The following is a 17,648-nucleotide window of genomic DNA, read 5'->3' as shown; positions in this document are numbered from 1 at the left end:
AGACTGTATATTTATCTTCTGATCTTCTTCTTTTTTAATTAAGAGGACTATTAAAGTAGTTGAGCTGTTCAGTGGTTATAAGCTGATAATATCTCTTAATAAAATAGTTACTTCGGAATTTCCATCACTTATCACTACCATCTTTATTCTCAGGTAGAAATAGTGGGCAAAGACTCGAACTTTGAAAGGTTTCATTGTTCTCTGAGGAGAGACTGGAGCCATGTGTACTGGTTATAGAAACCATTAAGGAGGGATAAAAAGGAAATATTTATCTCACTGTATCAAGGGTTAAGAATACTGACAGATTTAGCAGGTTAAAAGCTTTGTCAAATATCCTTTGAGCACAGTTTTTGAATGAGGGTTTCCCCGTGCTCAATCCTTCATAAATATTGGTGATAGAGAAGACCCTTAAGAGTTACTGGCTCAAAGACCAATCATAGTTTTACAGTTTTAAAGGGTCATAAGCAAAACAAAACAAAACTCAGAAGAACATGTGACAGAGACTATGGGTGGCCTTCTAAAGCCTAAAATATTTATCTGGCCTTTTACAGCAAAAGTTTGCTGACCCCTGTGAGAATAACTCAGTAATTTTTTTAGGTTAATATAATTGCTTATATTTTAAAATGTATTTGATGACATCCTCTTTTGTTCCTATAGGCCATGAATATTGTCACTTCAGTGCTACTTCTTTATGCCAAAGAGGAGGAAGCTTTCTGGCTGCTTGTGGCTTTGTGTGAGCGCATGCTCCCAGATTACTACAACACCAGAGTTGTTGGTATGTGGGGATGTAGTTCACATTTTAACCTTTATCTCATCAGGAAGATGTTTCTAGAGTAGTACCAGCTGGTACTCAATTTCCACTCACCATAACCAAGCGTTTCAGGCTACCGATCCTCCTTGACTTATAGTGGGGTTACATTCCAATACACCCATCGTAAGTTGAAAATATCATGTCAGAAATGCATTTCATACACCTAACCTACCAAACATCATATCTTAGCCTAGCCTACCTTAAACATGCTCAGAACACTTACCTTAGCCTGCAGTTGGGCAAAATCATCTAACACAAAGCCTATTTTATAATAGAGTGTTGAATATCTCATACAATTTATTGAATACTGTACTAAAAGTGAAAAACAATGGTTGTATGGTCACTCGAAGTACAGTTTCTACTGAGTGCATGTCACTTTTCCACCATCATCAAGTCAAAAAATCGTAAATCAAACCATCCTAAGTTGAACCATTGCAAGTCGGAGACCTTCTGTACTCCAGACTTCCAAAATGGAAATGAGAGGGCTTAAATAAATCTAGGTTGTACACAAAGGAGCCCCACAGAGCTTAAAAGAATAGGCATGAGTCGCCGTTAGAGAAATTATTTTAGAAAACATTTGAGGTGGGTGTCACTCTGGAAGAGCTGTACCAGGTACACCAACCATCAACACAAAGGGATTTAACAAAAACATTCTTTAATGAAGAGGACGGAATCTATGGAAAGCAGAGATATTTTTTTAAAACAGCTATCTGGAGTGAGAGCATACATAGCATGTAGAAGTTTATCCAAAGCTAAATTTCTAAGGTAGTTTCAGACCTGGTTCATTGTAAAGCAAACACCTATTGGGAGCATTTAAACAAATTGCTGCTGTTTCTCTATACAGTCCCCTCAAGTATCAGACATTCATTTCAGCAGGACAAGCTTCTTTGGTAATATAGTCCAAAGCATGCTTTATGCTTCCCTCTTGTGTTCTGTCTATGTTTCCACTAATTTGATTCATTAAAAATATTCTCCAAAACTGTCAGAAAATTGATCATGAATGTATACAGCTGGAATGCTTATTTTAAGTTTTAAGAAACAATTGTTTAAAAAAATGATTTGTATGTGGGGACCATGCATCCAGAAGTTGGTTTTTTGTTTTTGTTTTTTAGTAAATATAATGAGTAACAAGTAAGCTGCTAAATGTACACGTGGTACTACTTAAATATACATTTTATGCCCAACCAAACATTATGTTGCCAACAAAATAACTAATTGTATGTCATGAAAACTTTGTAAACTGGCTTTTTCAGCAACTGTTATAGTTTTCATGTCATTGCTCTTTTATGGTAGGGAAAACAGGACAGGAAGACCCCAGAAAGAGAAGGTGCATCCAGAATTAATCTGGTGATTGAGCTGTATTGACACCTTGGTCTAGTTACCTAGTAGCAGCAGAACAGTTATTAGAAAGGAACAGAGTTCTGGTTAGCAGTAATAATTGTGAACTGGGTTTTTACAGTCAAGCCATTCAATTGGGTCCTTTAGTAGGAAGTTGTAGTTGGTTGACATGTGCCCATTCGTGTCCACCCCTGCTGCAGGTGCGCTTGTGGACCAAGGTGTCTTCGAGGAATTAGCAAGAGACTATGTCCCACAGCTGTATGACTGCATGCAGGACCTGGGTGTGATTTCTACCATCTCCCTGTCTTGGTTCCTCACACTATTTCTCAGTGTGATGCCCTTTGAGAGTGCAGTTGTGGTTGTGGACTGTTTCTTCTATGAAGGAATCAAAGTGATTTTTCAGTTGGCCCTAGCTGTGCTGGATGCAAACGTGGACAAACTGTTGAACTGCAAGGATGATGGGGAGGCCATGACTGTTTTGGGAAGGTATTGTACTGTGCCTAACCTTGAACACCACCTCTGGTTTTCTTCCCTGTACTTTCTCTCTTTCTCCCTCATTTCATGAGTCTTCATCGACTTGATGGTAATCGTAATGTCCATTTCATTCTGTTTTTAGAGAAATTCCAGTCCTTAGTTTTAAAATGTGGAGTTTGTAGAAAACTAGTGGAGAACTATAATGAGAGAATTCCAGGTTACTCTCACAGTGATTTTTTTTTCTTTTAAATACATTAACTATGTTTGTTATTATTATTTTTTTTATTATACATGCATGTGGGGTACAATGTTGATTTTTAATAATTGTGTAGAATGTGTGGTGGTTAGATCAGCATAGTTAGCTTATTCATCATTACAATACACAATCATTCTTTGTGTCCATTGACTGATAATTCCTCATTAGCCCCCTCCCTCCCCCTCCCCTTTTCCCCCTCTAGTTTTCTAAAAGTTCAATGTATTACTGTGATTGTTGTTTCTTTCTTTCTCTCTCTCTGTCTCTCTTTATTGTTCATTTGTTTATTTATGGATTCAGCTCCCAGTTATGAGTGAGAACATGCAGTATTTCTCTTTCTGTACCTGGGTTGTTTCACTTAGAATAGTTTTCTCCAGGCTCATCCACATAGGTACAAATGATAGAATTTCATTCTTTTTTATGGCTGAGTAGTATTCCATTGAGTATATATACCACATTTTCCTTATCTAGTCATCCATCAGTGGACATTGAGGTTGGTTCTGTCACCTAGCTTTTGTAAATAGAGCTGCAGTAAACATGGGAGTACAGGTTTTACTTCAACCTGGTGTTTTCCAATCCTCTGGATATATCCCCAGTAGTGGGATTGCTGGATCGTATGCATGTTATATCTGTGGTTGTTTAAGGAACCGCCATACTGTTCTCTGAGAACAATTTAATGAAGCTAGAAATCAATAATAAAATGATAACTAGAAGAGTTACCTTTTAGTTAAAATTAAAAAACACTTCTAAATAATCCTAGGTTCAAAGAAGAAATGATTATGAGAGTTAGAAAATATTTTTGAATGATAATAAAAAATTCTACAAATCAAAATGTGTGAAATGAAGTTAAAGCAGTACTTGGAGAGAATTTTATACCTAAAATGCCAACATAAGTAAAAAGAAAAGGTAATCAAATTTAAGAATGTATAAAAATGATAATACATCATGACAAAGTTGAGTTTATCTCAAGAATACAAGGTTTTAATATGGAAAATTGAATTTAACGTAACTAGATGAATGATGGGAAATCATGTAAATTATTAATTTACATGTAAATCATATAATTATTAATATATTATAATTATTTTTTGTTTTAAAGATTTTTTAAATGTAATTTCATTTATCAAATTATTTTTCTCTGAATAAATCATTGAGTTACAATTGGTCGTATTTTTTACTATGAGTGTGCATCTTTGGGAATTCTTCAGAAGTAAGAAATATCTAACAAAATTTTTTTTTTTTTTTTTTACTTTATCAATATACAATGTAATTGATCTTTGTGTCCCTTTACCAATTCCTCCTTTCCCCCTACCGGCCCATCAACATCATACCTGTTCACTTGTCTTAACAAGTTCAGGGAATTGTGATTGTTGTGTCTTCTTCCCCGCTGCCACCCACCAGATTGTTTGTATATTTATTTATTTATTTATTATTTTTAGCTCCCACAAATAAGTGAGAACATGTGGTATTTCCCTTTCTGTGCCTGGCTTATTTCACTGAATATAATTTTCTCTAAGTCCATCCATGTTGCTGTGAATGGTAGAATTTCATTTTCTTTTTTACAGCAGAGTAGTATTCCATTGTGGAGAGGTACCACATTTTCCTTATCCACTCATCTGAGGATGGACTCCCAGTGAGTTTTCATTCGTTTCTTCTTCCAGGTATTTAGACAGTGTGACCAATAAGGACAGCACGTTGCCTCCCATCCCTCACCTGCACTCCCTGCTCAGCGATGACGTGGAGCCTTACCCCGAGGTAGACATCTTCAGGCTCATCAGAACTTCCTATGAGGTGCGTCTTGCCTTCTAGCTGAGTGTTAACAGCCTTCCATGATTGATCTGAGGGGCCCAGCTGGACATGAGTCCATACTTCCATTGCTATTCTGTCTTAGCCTGTATTGTGCTGCATTAATAGAATACCACAGGCTGGGTAATTTATAAAGATCGGAAATTTATTTCTCACAGTTCTGGAGGCTGGGAAGTCTAAGATCAAGGTGCCAGCAGGTTAGGGCCTTGTCTCTCTGCTTCCAAGATGATGCCTTAAACACTGCATCCTCTAGAGGAGAGGAACACCATGTCCTCATATGAAGACAGAGAAGAGAGAGAGCCCACTCCTGCAACCCTTTTTATAGCAGCATTAATCCATTCATGTGGGGAGAGTCATCTCTTTAGACCCCACCTTCCAGCACTGTTGCATTGGGGATTAAGTTTCAACATGAGTTTTAGAGGGGACAAAACATTCAAACTATAGCATAACCCATGAGTTCACCTGCTTCCTTTTACACTGTGAGAAATAGTTGCCTGAAGTAAGCAGCTTCCTACTAGTTGATAGCTTTGGTCTACAGAGATGGACACTGAATAGAGCCTAGTACTTCTGGTGGTTCTAATACCATGATATCAAATGGCATGACCACCTCTGGCCCTCCGGTTCTTTGCTCTGGCCTCCGGTTCTTTGCTCTGGCCTCCGGTTCTTTGCCCAGCCCTCCAGTTCTTTGCTCTGACCCTCCAGTTCTTTGCTCTGCCCTCTGGTTCTTTGCTCTGGCCCTCTGGTTCTTTGCTCTGGCCTCCGGTTCTTTGCTCTACCCTCCGGTTCTTTGCTCTGGCCCTCCGGTTCTTTGCTCTACCCTCCGGTTCTTTGCTCTGGCCTCCGGTTCTTTGCTCTGGCTCTCTGGTTCTTTGCTCTGGCTCTCCGGTTCTTTGCTCTGCCCTCCCTAAACCCTGATCTAGTAGGAGCTCAGCTTCAAGTCTGGGAGGTTTGAGGAGGGGCTGTTGAGGGCAGGCATGGGGAGGCTGACCTTCACAGATCAGCTCGCTTCCTGTTCCCATGCTGAGTACTTAGGACTTCTCTCAAGTGGATAGTCAGAGACATTTAGACCAGCCTAAAGTAGATCAGAGTCCTAGCATTCCCCTAAAATTGCTTGGGCTGGATGAGGGAGGATGCCTTCTGGTCCAGTCCATGACCCTGGACTCATCCCGATTTGCTGCTGAACCTCAGAATAGAACTAGTAAGCCTCTCAAGGTGAAGGAGCCACAGTGCCATGTGCCCCGATAGCAGCTGGGGGGATGAGGGACCCCAAGGACTCAGTGCCTGTAACACTTGATAGTTTCTTCATTTCCTGACCCTCTGCTCTGTAAACTTTCATAGAAGTGATTATTAAGAAAGAGAAAGCACGAATAATCTGCAGTGATCATTAAGAAAGCAGAAAGTACAAATAGTCTGCAGAGCACAGTGTGCCCTCCGCAGATGTTTTGGGATTGCTTGACTGTGGTGGTCAGTATTCCAGCTAGCAACAAACTGGATAAGAGAGAAATAGTGGGGGATGGAGTAAGGTCAGAAAGTCTCTCTTGCAGTGCAAAATTTAGTGCTTTTAAAAAAAATTTGGTTTGGATGTAGAAACTTTTTCAAAAATGTGTGTCCTTAACTCAATGAAAGAAAGACTGGTAATTATTTTTTAAATTTTTCATTGAGACTCCATGTATATTAAAATGAGATATTTTTAGTTGTGCTTTAGAATCATAAAGTAATGCATGATTATTGTGGAAATTGCAGAAAATATGAAGGAAAAACAACTCATCCTAGGAGCATTTCACCATATCTCCCTCAAGTATGTGTTTGTGTTTGCAATATACACTTGAAAAATAAGGTCCTACTAGATACTGCTTTGTCACATTCTATTTTTCTCTTAAAATATACCATGACTATTTTGTAACATATTAAATGTTGTTTGAAGGCATGATTTTAATTAATTCTTTGTATTCTGCTTTAATGAGGTAGCGACTGATTTAACTGTTCCCCTTTTGCTGTATATTTACTTTGTTTCTTCCAAATTTTCAGTATTATATTGCATTCTGTGAGCAACCTTTGCACAAATATCACATCTCTGAATATTTTCTTATAATCCTAGAAATGAGTTTAAAGCAAAAGATCAAAAAATATGATTAGTCCCAATTTATATTTCCACTAGTAGAGATTAGGAATGGGTTTCATTTCACTTTCTCCGAAACTGGTTATTATCCTAATATATTTTTAAAAAATCATTGCCCCAGGACTTTTGCATTGTACTTTATTGGACATTTTGGATGATTTATTCTTTCAGGAAAAGAGTCCATATGATTGTAGGACTCTGATAACAGTAGTTATCATACCTGTGGGTTGTTTTTCTAAAGGCATCCCCTGAACCTTTACTGTTAAGAGAACTCTGAACTAAAGTAATAAAGCTTAGTATGTGAAAACTCAGCTTATTCTTGACAGCAGATAAGCAACATCATTCCAAGATCAGCACTTTGCTCATTTTTAATGGGAAAGAGAAGAGACAGAGACAAGACCAAGGGCTGGTTTTCGTTCACATCCTGTCTGGCTGATCCCTAATGATGGCCCTGAGGTGCCAAATATCCTATCGCAGGCCGCAGCAGCAGTTTCCTTCCTCTGCCTGGGAAGACAATCCCTTTTATTTATATCAATGCCTGTATCACCGAGTCTTTCAGTGCATGGTAACTTTTTAAAAATTTTCTCTTCTCTGCTTTAGTGTCACTGCCCAGCTCGTGTTGTCAGTGGCTCTCCAGTGCCCTAGAGATCAACTTAAAGAGAATGCCACAAACTCTTGCCTATCTTTTCTCCCCTTCTAACCATTAGATTGGTGGTTCTCAATCCTGCCCATGCATTAAATCACTTTTAAGAAATTTTAAAGCCAAGCTTTTAAAAATATGAATTCCCAGGCTCCATTTCAGACCAATTAAATCTGAATCTCTGGCATGAAGCCCAAGAATAAGTACTTTTTTTAAAGTTCCCCAGGCAATTTAAAATGCCTGGTGAGGGTTGAGATTCACTGCCCTATATGCAGTGGGACCGCTAATCGCTGAAGCTGATTGTAACCTGGTTCGGGCTAAGGTGTAAGACCTGAATGTTCTGAGGTATACAACACATTATTTCTGTTCTTCAAGATAATTAACCTTTACAATTGAAAAGTAGGAAAGAAATACTGAAAGCATACTCATCTTTTGAGATCTGGTCCAGGGCTCCCCAGGTGGCTGGAGGTTGGTCTGGTATGGATCAGATTGAGTCTGGTGAGTAGAGATAACTTCCCTTTGTAAATGCCTCATGGGGGAAATCTCTCTCATGGTGAGTGTAAAGCTACAGGACTATGCCAGTTGTCAGGTGTAAATTTAGGGCTAGGGCTCACAGACTCCTCGAGCCCATTGTACAGACTGGGTCACAAACCGTTGTTACGCAGGTCCATGAGCTAGGTAATAGGAAAAGATCCTGGGAGCTGTAGGTAAAACATTTAATAGGCTTTATTGAGAGCTAGAAGCAGCCTCCCTAGTGGCCTCCTGGAGTGTCTCAAGAAGCACCATGTATCAGAGCCATTAAGTCTTTTATACTTAAGTCCCCAGACCCCTCACATGCCAGGCTGGGTCGTAGACCCCTCACACACAGGACCACACTACATAATTGGGAAAGATCCTGGGAGCCATTGGCAGAGGACAAGAGCTCAGTCCTCAGCAGCATCAGCAGAAGCTTACAGCAGGGCCGCCCGTGGCTCACTTGGGGGAGTGTGGTGCTGATAACACCAAGGCCACAGGTTCGGATCCCTATATAGGGATGGCCAGTTCGCTCACTTGGGAGAGCGTGGTGCTGACAACACCAAGTCAAGGGTTGAGATCCCCTTACCAGTCATCTTTAAAAAAAAAAGCTTACAGCAGATTCAGCAGTAGCTTAAAGCAGCAGTAACAGCAAAAGCAGCAGCATCGCTGGCCTCTCAGGGCATCCTGGGGGCAGTGGTAGCAGCCACCTCCCTGTGGCCCCCCAGGGGCATCCCGGGGGCAGGGGGCCCTGTGGATCAGAGCCACTCATCCTTTATACTTCGGTCCATAACCCAAGACACCTGGGTGCACATACGCAATTATGTTAGACAATAGCCAAGGAACACCTGGGCACACGTGCATATTTACATCAAATGCTCAGCCAGATTCTGAACATCTGAGGGGCCCTGACTGTTTTCCTTCACTTTCCCTACAGTAAGTGCACTTAAGCCCCTATTGGAAGGAATTGTTTAGATGGTTTGAGACACCTGTTTTTTCTGTGTGGGCCCTGTTTATGAGGCTCTATACTTTTGGCAGACTTACACAGAAGTAAAAGACAAAGTACCAGCCTTAAAGTTTGACTCACAGACCAAGACGCCCTTCCTGGAAAGCACAGGAGGGTGTTAATAGAGCTTACAGTAGGCTCACGGCCATCACAGAGGTTCTTCATGTTCAAGACGACTCAGCCCAATGGGTTCAGTCTGGGAAGTGTTAAGCAGGGAAAGGATGCAGCTAATAAAACACAAGGTATGGTTTGTGTAGATGGAGAGGCCTTTACAAAATTTCAGAGTAATGTGTCCGGCTTATTAATGATGACTGTTGTTGGGAAAATATAGGAAAATGGTCAGGGCCCCTCAGATGTTCAGAATCTTGCCAGGCACTTGGTGTAAATATCCACGTGCACCCAGGTGTTCCTTGGTTATGGACTTAAGTAAAAAGGACTAATGGCTCTGATACACGCTGCCACCCCCACGGCTCCTCAAGATGCTCTGGGAGGCCACTAGGGCTGCTTCTAGCTCTGAATAAAGCCTGTTAATTTTTTACCCACGGCTCCCAGGATCTTTTCCTATTACCTAGCTCGTGGACCTGCGTGTGAAGGGTTTATGACCCAGTCTGTACAATGGGCTTGAAGCTGTGAGCCCTAGCCCTAGCTTGACAACTATAATAGCTACCACACACTGAGAGCCTGCCATGTGTGGGGCAGGGTGCTGGAGGCTTCATGGACAGCCCTGCCAAGTAAATCTCAATCCATTGTAAGGTGAAAATGTAAGTTGAGAGAGGTTGAGCTAGTTGTTCCAAGCCACACAGCTAGAAAGTGGCAGAGTCAGGATCCAGGTGAGAGTTCGCTAGCTTTAAAGCCAGAGCCAAGGGGGTTTGTCTGGATTAGAAAGGAGATGGAATTGTGGGTGTTCATGTGGTGATGAGGCCCATTGGTCCAATAGAGGCTGGTTAATGAGGAGTCTTGAGGCCACTAACTGATTTGCAAGGCCCCCAACAGCCACTGGAGACCGGGGAGAGTTTGTCTTCAAGTATGTTATTTCTGCTCCCTGGGCAACAAATTGGAAAGTGCTGAAGGAATAAGCAAAGAAGATACTATGGTTGTGTCAGGGGAAGACCCAAGAGATGCAAAAAGTAGTGTTTGTCTATTCATTTATTCAGAAAATCTTTAGATTTTATAAGCACTTGTCTTATACCAGGCATCATGCTTAGCCCTGGGGATACATTACCAGCACTTGGTGTGAATTGTTTTCATGTTTTCTTTTTAACGTGTAGATATTTTCAAGCACAGTACAAGTCAAAAGGATAATATAACACATTTCCAGTAACCTGTCCTGCAGCCCCAGTAATTATCAACATTTTCCGGATCTTTGTTTCATCTAACTCCCCCAACCCCGTCCTTTTTTTTTTTTTTTTTTTTTGGTTTCTGGAGTATTTTAAAGCAAACTCAAGACAGTATGTTATTTCAGTTGTAAACCCTTAATTATGTATTTCTTAAAGATAAGGTTATTTTGGGCTTAACATTTTTTGCTAATCCATAGCTTTGATTTTCAAGTTCAATTTTCAAAAGTTCGTTTAGCCCTCAAAAAAAAAGTGTAGACCTGTAAGTTGTGACCAGTTATTAGTGGAACCCTAATTATAACATTAGAAAGTTTTGCCTTATTTAAAACTGTGGGTTTTATCCCTCCTCCTCCTCCTCTTCTTTACCTTGCAGCAATACTAGGAATAATACCAGCTACAGTACTAGTTGCTTTATCTATGTAGTGCATAAAATTCTTCCACCAACCCAAAGTGGTGGGAATTATTTTCTCTGGTTTGCTGATGAGGAAGCTGAGGGTCATTCATTTTTGTGAAATTTCTGTGAAATCTGGCACTTGCCTCCATCTCTGCCTACAATGCCCGGCTGTCAAAAGCATGTCTTCTTTATAGATGCTGAAATTTACATTAGTGGCAAATAATTAAAGAAATTGCTCTAGAGCAGAGTCACAAATTTGCAGCACTATGGGCCATGTAGCAGCCAGTGGGCTGGGGGTAAAGGTGGCAGGAAAGGGGGAACCTTAGGGAGCCACACAGCAATGGCCTTCTGGAATAGGCAGTCTCTGCCACCCGAGGTGAGGGACTGTGGTTTCTAGAACTTTTAATTTTTCAAGAAAAATTGGAAGTCTTGATTTTATTTGAATGGTCCTAATGTTTTAAATATTCCCTGGCCTAAACAATATACATTGTGGACTTTCTAGCCTACTTGCTGCCAGTTTATAATTTCTGCTTTAGAGCAACTTTGAAAATAAATTCTAGGTAAAAATGTAATGATACTGGGCATTGTGCTTAGAGTATTTTACGACTTATCAGAATTAATGGTCACAAGCCTGCAAATCATATAGTGTTATTATCCCCCTTTTACAGATAACAGAACTGTAGCTCAGAGAAGGTAAGTAACTCGCCCGAGGGTGTCCAGTGTGATAGAGCTGGGATTCAGATCCCAAGTCTCTTTCTCCCTAAAGTACTTCTCATTATTTCTTATGTTTTAACCAGTATGTTTAAGCTACAGCTAATATTCAGTCAATTCGCACAGGACATTTTACACTGAAGCTGACTAAAATGTTTTTTGTAATTTCCATAAATATATGGAAATTATCTTATGTGGCAACTGCTTTTCTAGCTCTTTCTGTAAGCAGAAGACCTCAAAAGGAAAGGTACCTTAAGGAACATAAAATATAATATAAAAATATAATACAATATATTTTTTAAAATAAAATATAAATATTACATTAAAATATAAAATGTGGGCCTGTGCTCTGGCAGAGAGTTACGAGGATGTTCTACAGATGTGTGTAGAGTCATGAGTTGAGACTTTAAAGATCAGAGCACCCTGGAGAAGGAACATGAAACATCCAGGAAGTGAATTCTTCACCTTAGTTCGTGTCCTTCTCCCCTGTCCTCTACCTTCCTTGCCCTCTTTTTCCCTCCTCCTCAACTTGCTCCCCGCTGCCCAGCACACAAGTACACAGGTACAGACAGGTACCAGCACCATAGCGGAGGCAGGTGGTTTGGGACAGTGCTCCTTCAGTTGTATTTGAGAATTCCTCTCCCATCTCTTGATCTGCCTTTTGTAACTTCATGCCTTTCTATATGTTCAAAGACTCACACTCCACCAACTTCTCTCTCTCTATCTACTCTTTCATGGCAGAGCCTCATTCGCTACCTTAAGTATTTGGGGGGGTTCTGATTAAAGAAAGGACTCTCAGGTGTGAATGGTGCTCAGTCCTCTGGCTAACACTAGTGAACCCTGTTCTACATATGGTCAAATAAGTACCCCACAAATTAAGAGACACTTAAGAGGCATTTTTGAGCATAATTTGGATGACCTAGTCTGACTCAAATACAGAAATAAGTCATAAACTTTGGATATGAGAAACAATGCTTTCTTTTTGTTTCAATAAATTTCCTGTAGTGGGCAGACTTGTTGAGATCTTTCCGTGGACCTGTGGCCTAAACTGAGTTTTTTTGCTTTGTTTTTGAAGCTGTAGCATTTAAATATTTCAAGTCCTCTCTGAAGGATTTAGAAAAAGAGGAGATGATTGAACTTTGAGCTTGGGCCTTGTGGTCTCTTTTAAAAATCTGTATGTGTTCTCCATCCATCCTGGTCTTCTCAGTAACACAGGGAAAGCTTTGAGAGAGACAAAGTAAATCCCAGAGAGACTGCCCAGCATGGGTAGCGAACTCTCGCTCCACTCAGGAGCGATGGTAGGGGTGGGAAAGGCCGGAGAATATAACCTTGAGACAGACCCATCTCCACCTCATTCCTTCATCTGAGCTACTTGCTCATTGTTTCAAGTCTGTGGAGGGAGAAGTGGAAAACCTGCAGGCAGGAAGGTGAAGGTGGAAGGACACGAAGGGCTGCATATCTACTGGTAGTTGGTGTCAGGAACTTGGGGGACAAAGCAGCAGGAAGAAGTGCTGCCTGCATGGAAAATTGCCTCTCTGCTCATAAAGATACTAGAAATCAGATTGGAAGATTAGCAACATTCAGATAAAAATTGAGTTGGAGAAGAGATAGTAAATGAAAGTGGAAAATTTTGTTTATTAAGAAAGGGAAGATTTTAGAAAATTAAAATAATTTCAGGCTCCCTCACCCCTAGCACTAAATTCGATTTGTTTGAGAAAGTATTGTTGTTAGACTAGTGAACTCGTTCTTTTTGTGGAACTGAAATGTGCAGAGCCAGGGAGACGCGCTATACCCAGACCTTTACCCTTGTTTTGGGTAATGGGAAATGTTGGCTTTGGGTATACTGAGCCAGATGTTGTTTGTGCTATGTCTAGGGACCCATTTTGAGTCCCTCCAAAAGGGAGCGGGGAGAGAGAGACCCCCACGTTTTTCTTCTTGCCCACTTTCCTTTAAAGCTTCTCCAGCAGTAGCCAGGCAGGCACTTGGACTCCGTGGTTTCCTTTCAAGTTGGGACCGACCGTTTGCTCCAGACAGAAGGGCCTTGTGTGCGGTGAGTCGCAGAAGCCTGGCTAAGGGAGCGATCCTGCCTAACAAAGAGCAGGATCCATTTCTAGTTGAGGAAGAGATATTAATTAAATATAAAATACACAGGGCTCTTTTGAATGTCAGGCTTGGGGAGAAATAACTTTTTTTCTTTAGCAATGTGCAAAGATTACCAAGCCAATGTTTAACTTTCATTACTATTATCAGTACTTTATATTAATGTATCTGTATCTCTAACAGCAGTTCTACAAGGACAGCATTGGGGTCTCATTTCACAGAGGAAAGAACTGAGGGTCGGAAGACTCAAGTGAATTGCCCAGTTACTTAGCTAATTAGTGAAAGAACAAAATTTTGAACCATATTTTGTCTAGTTCCAAAATGTAAGGATGAACTTACTGCCTGTGATAGAAAGGTAGACCAGCCACTGCGGACTCTGGGTGACTTATTTAACCTCTCTGAAGCTTGGTTTTCCCATCTGTAAGATGGAGGTAGCAGTCTCAACTCACAATAGTTATTGCAAGGAGCAAATGAGATGGCATGTTAATGTCCTGGACAGTTGTAGGTGCAATAAAATTTAGTTTCCTCCTGTCTCACAGCTAGTAGTTTCTGTCAATCACAGACATACTATGACCTAGTTTGAAGTAAACTCAATCCTCCATCATAGGCATGTACTTTGCAAATGGATGCTCATTGCTCTTCTGTTAGGGTCAAAATACTTACCTTCCTGGGAATTTTTCTTTCCCAGCCAAAGATATAACCCCAGAGTGAATTAACTGGAATTATTTTTCTTCATTAATTTCACCTATCAGCTCCTGAATTCCAGCTTTTCAGTGGAAATAAATACTGCGTCTTTCTTTATTGTTGAGAGGAATCTGATTCGGTCTTTAGGAGGCACTTCTGGAGATGTGAAATGTCTTCCATCGTGACCACCCGCATTACTGATGGAAGATCAATGGACCAGATTCAAAGATGTCAGTGTGCCCTTTTGTTCTGATCATTAGAAAGGAATGCCTGGATCAAAACTCAGTTCCCTGGATTAGTTCTTTCAAAACAGGGAGAAAATAAAAAGTACTAGAAAGGCATAGTCTTTTGTTGTAAACCCCAACTTGGGAAATATGATAGTTCAGAGTTCACGGCAGGGACCTCTCTGTAGACTGGTCCATGTGAGAGTTTTGGTCATACCGTATCCCTGCTAACACTTGGTACTGTCTGCCAGCTATTCCTTATCCTTTAAAGGTGTTTAACCATTACAGTCATTGTTTCCGTTGGTCACGCTTCATGCTTTCAACAGTTTCTTCATCTTTCTTTTGCATCGCTAAGAGATATGAAACCTTACGTATTCTTTCTCTGTCTTCAGATGAGAACCCTCGTTTGGCTTTTGAAATTTAGTTCAGTAAACATTCAGGCAGTGCTAGCACTGGGTTTGAAGAGATGGCTGGCTCACCATGTCTACCGTCTGGAGACACACAGCATGGATTTCTGGATTAGGTGGACAAATGCTGTTCATCTAGAGATTAGGAGCAGGGAGCCTCACACAAGGTCGGAGGCTTCTTCCAACTTCCCAGTCTAATGGTTGGCCTTAGATTAGATATTTCCTTTCTTTTTGTCAAGGAAATTCTTCCTTTAAAGCATTTTTTCATACACAGATGGCATTATTTAACCTTTCTTCTTCTCGAAGAACTCTTGACTTGAAGAGGACACATTTGACTGAAATTTAGTTCAACAGCTGAGATGCATGATAATTTCCAGATATTTATCTATGGTAGCTAAATAACTTTAAAACAGTAAATAAAGGTATGACCTAGGATGCCTGTCATGTGACAAGTCATTTCCTACATGTGTCAAGAGTGTGTTTCAGCCATCCTGCAGACATGGCACTGTGTGCTTTAGCAGAGTTTTTTAGAAATAACAATATTGCTCCTTTTCAGAAGTTTGGAACTATCCGAGCAGATTTGATTGAACAGATGAGATTCAAGCAGAGACTGAAAGTGATCCAGACACTGGAGGACACTACAAAACGGAACGTGGTAAGTCCTTTGAGAAACAACGGGTAGGCTTCTGTCTTCATCCTGCCTCACATTCCTGCCAGCTCATAAATTCCTGCTTGACAGAACTGTAGATCCTTTAAAGGAAGAAAATTAGAGACTTTTCCAATATGACACTTTTTGAGTTTGTAAAACTTGTTGTGCTTATTATTTCTGTAGGTACGAACCATTGTGACAGAAACTTCCTTTACCATTGATGAGCTAGAGGAACTTTATGCTCTTTTCAAGGTGAGTTTCAAAGTAAATTCACGTCCATTTAAAGGAGTAAAAGAGTTTCCTGTAGTAACTCAGTTCTTGATTTTTCTGTTAAATTGTTAAGGTATAGCATCAGTCTCCACATGCATAAATAGGAAGACAGAGCTGAGAGCACAAATCTGGAGTACTTTATATAAAAAGTAAACATATTCTTCTAACTAATTTAAGTTGATGTTTTAGTTCTCTTCCACCCTATCTAATATTCTGGCTGTATCCTTGGACCTAAAAAATAGGTTATTGCTTTCTAATACTCATTAGAACAGTGGTGACCGAGTTTAAATTCTGCCTAGAATTCTTGTAAATTGTAATTTCCTATATTAAGCTGTGAATCACCCTTAAAAAAGATAATATGTAGCTGGAATAAGAATAAAGCTGTCTAAATGTCTAAGGAAAAACATAATTGGTTAAGTTTTTGTGATTTCTATTTTACTATTCAGCCCCTACCAATCTTGATTCTTGACAAGAAAGTATTATGTTAGTAAATAAAGCAATGTGTAATTTTTTTCTTCTAGAAAAAAATCGTTATCGTAACTATCATTATCAAGAATCATAGATTAAAATGTGGCAATTGACAGGAAAAACTGTTTAAAAGATGCCTTTTACTCATATGCAGGTACCAATTTTATCATAATCTCTAGTTACTGTCAGAACTAAATTTGGCTGTTTTGAGCACCACAAAGAAAAGTGCAGGAGAAAATATACAGGAACAAACATAAAGATCACAATCGAATACTAATAGTTCTTGCAATCAGAGAGCGTGATAGTTTAAGAGTGTTCTTGCTCATATTCCCACTTGCCTTCTAGTCCCTGGAGGGCACCACCATTTTATTTATTTTTGTTTCACAAGTACCTGGTAAAGGGCTCTCCCCTAGCAGGTGTTCCAAACATTTGTATTGAATTCAAAGATAAATTAGTGACTGATTCTCAATATAGCACAGTCCCTGACTTTTCTGATGAGGAAACGGAGGCCCAGAAAGATTGAGGTTATCTAGGTTTCAGAGCTGCAGGAGCAGCGTTACCCACAGAATGGACAACAGCGCCCCCACCAGCCTCCATTTAGCACCTGAGGGTGAAGACTCTAGTGTGCCAGCTTATTAATATTTTTTCATACATGTTAAGCACCTGCAGCTAATTGCTCAGTGTAAGGAGGTTATCTATAAGGAAAGGGTCCCTGTGTTACATAAGGGAGAAACAGTGATCCAACTGAGATGCTGAGGACCAGAAGAAATCTGCTTCACAGGGCATAGGACCAGGGTTCTGGGAGAACTGAATAGAAGTGGGTATGGCAGCTGGAGGCATCAGGGCCATGGACAGATAAGAGAAAGGACTATGACAGTAGAAAGAGGAGGCTGACTTTGGGAGACACCAGAAGAAGGAGGACCAGGGGTGCTTGCACAGAAGTCCCAGATCCAGAGATCATTGGAGCCACGTCTTACCTGGGCACGGCTGCACTCTCTGGTCTGTGCACCTTCAGGTGCTAGGTGTGTCATTTGAACCTTGAGAATATTCCTAAAGCAAGCAAGCTTTCCTTATACTCAGAACTCCTGCCTTATGGGTGTGTTGACAAACACAAGTTCCCCAGGTCTACTCAGCACCCCAGAAGAGAACCTAAGACCGTTTGTTGGTGTCAAGGATGGGTCGGAGTCTCTGGTACTGTGGAACCCAAGATAAAAAATTCAGTTCTGGACTCTTTCCTGAGTCTTCGGAACATTTTAATTGGCTTTAATTCATTTTCACAAACATTTATTGAGTCCTTGCTATGTGTCAGGCACCCTGCCAGAGTTTTTAGTCCTTTAAAAAGCTGATTTGGGGGTGTTTTCCTTCAGATACAAAGGAATGATGCAATCGCCCCTCCCAAAGAGTTTACTGCTTGGGCTTTGGGGTAAAACTTGATGAAAAAAGCGAA

General features: G+C 40.4%; 1 protein-coding gene across 1 annotated transcript in view; it reads left to right on the top strand.

Moving 5' to 3' along the window:
• The window catches only part of TBC1D9 (TBC1 domain family member 9), a 126,354-nt gene that overhangs the window by 96,676 nt on the left and 12,030 nt on the right, over positions 1–17,648 (top strand). Inside the window, exons 11-15 of the mRNA XM_063107336.1 lie at positions 658–775; positions 2,350–2,635; positions 4,538–4,667; positions 15,371–15,469; positions 15,647–15,715. Coding sequence (XP_062963406.1) covers positions 658–775; positions 2,350–2,635; positions 4,538–4,667; positions 15,371–15,469; positions 15,647–15,715 — 702 coding nt within the window. The remainder of the gene's footprint in view (positions 1–657; positions 776–2,349; positions 2,636–4,537; positions 4,668–15,370; positions 15,470–15,646; positions 15,716–17,648) is intronic.

This window comes from Cynocephalus volans, chromosome 9, assembly GCF_027409185.1.
Source record: "Cynocephalus volans isolate mCynVol1 chromosome 9, mCynVol1.pri, whole genome shotgun sequence".
NCBI lineage: Eukaryota > Metazoa > Chordata > Mammalia > Dermoptera > Cynocephalidae > Cynocephalus > Cynocephalus volans.
Note: the sequence above shows the minus strand (reverse complement) of the source record. Positions and strands in the feature narration are given on the sequence as shown.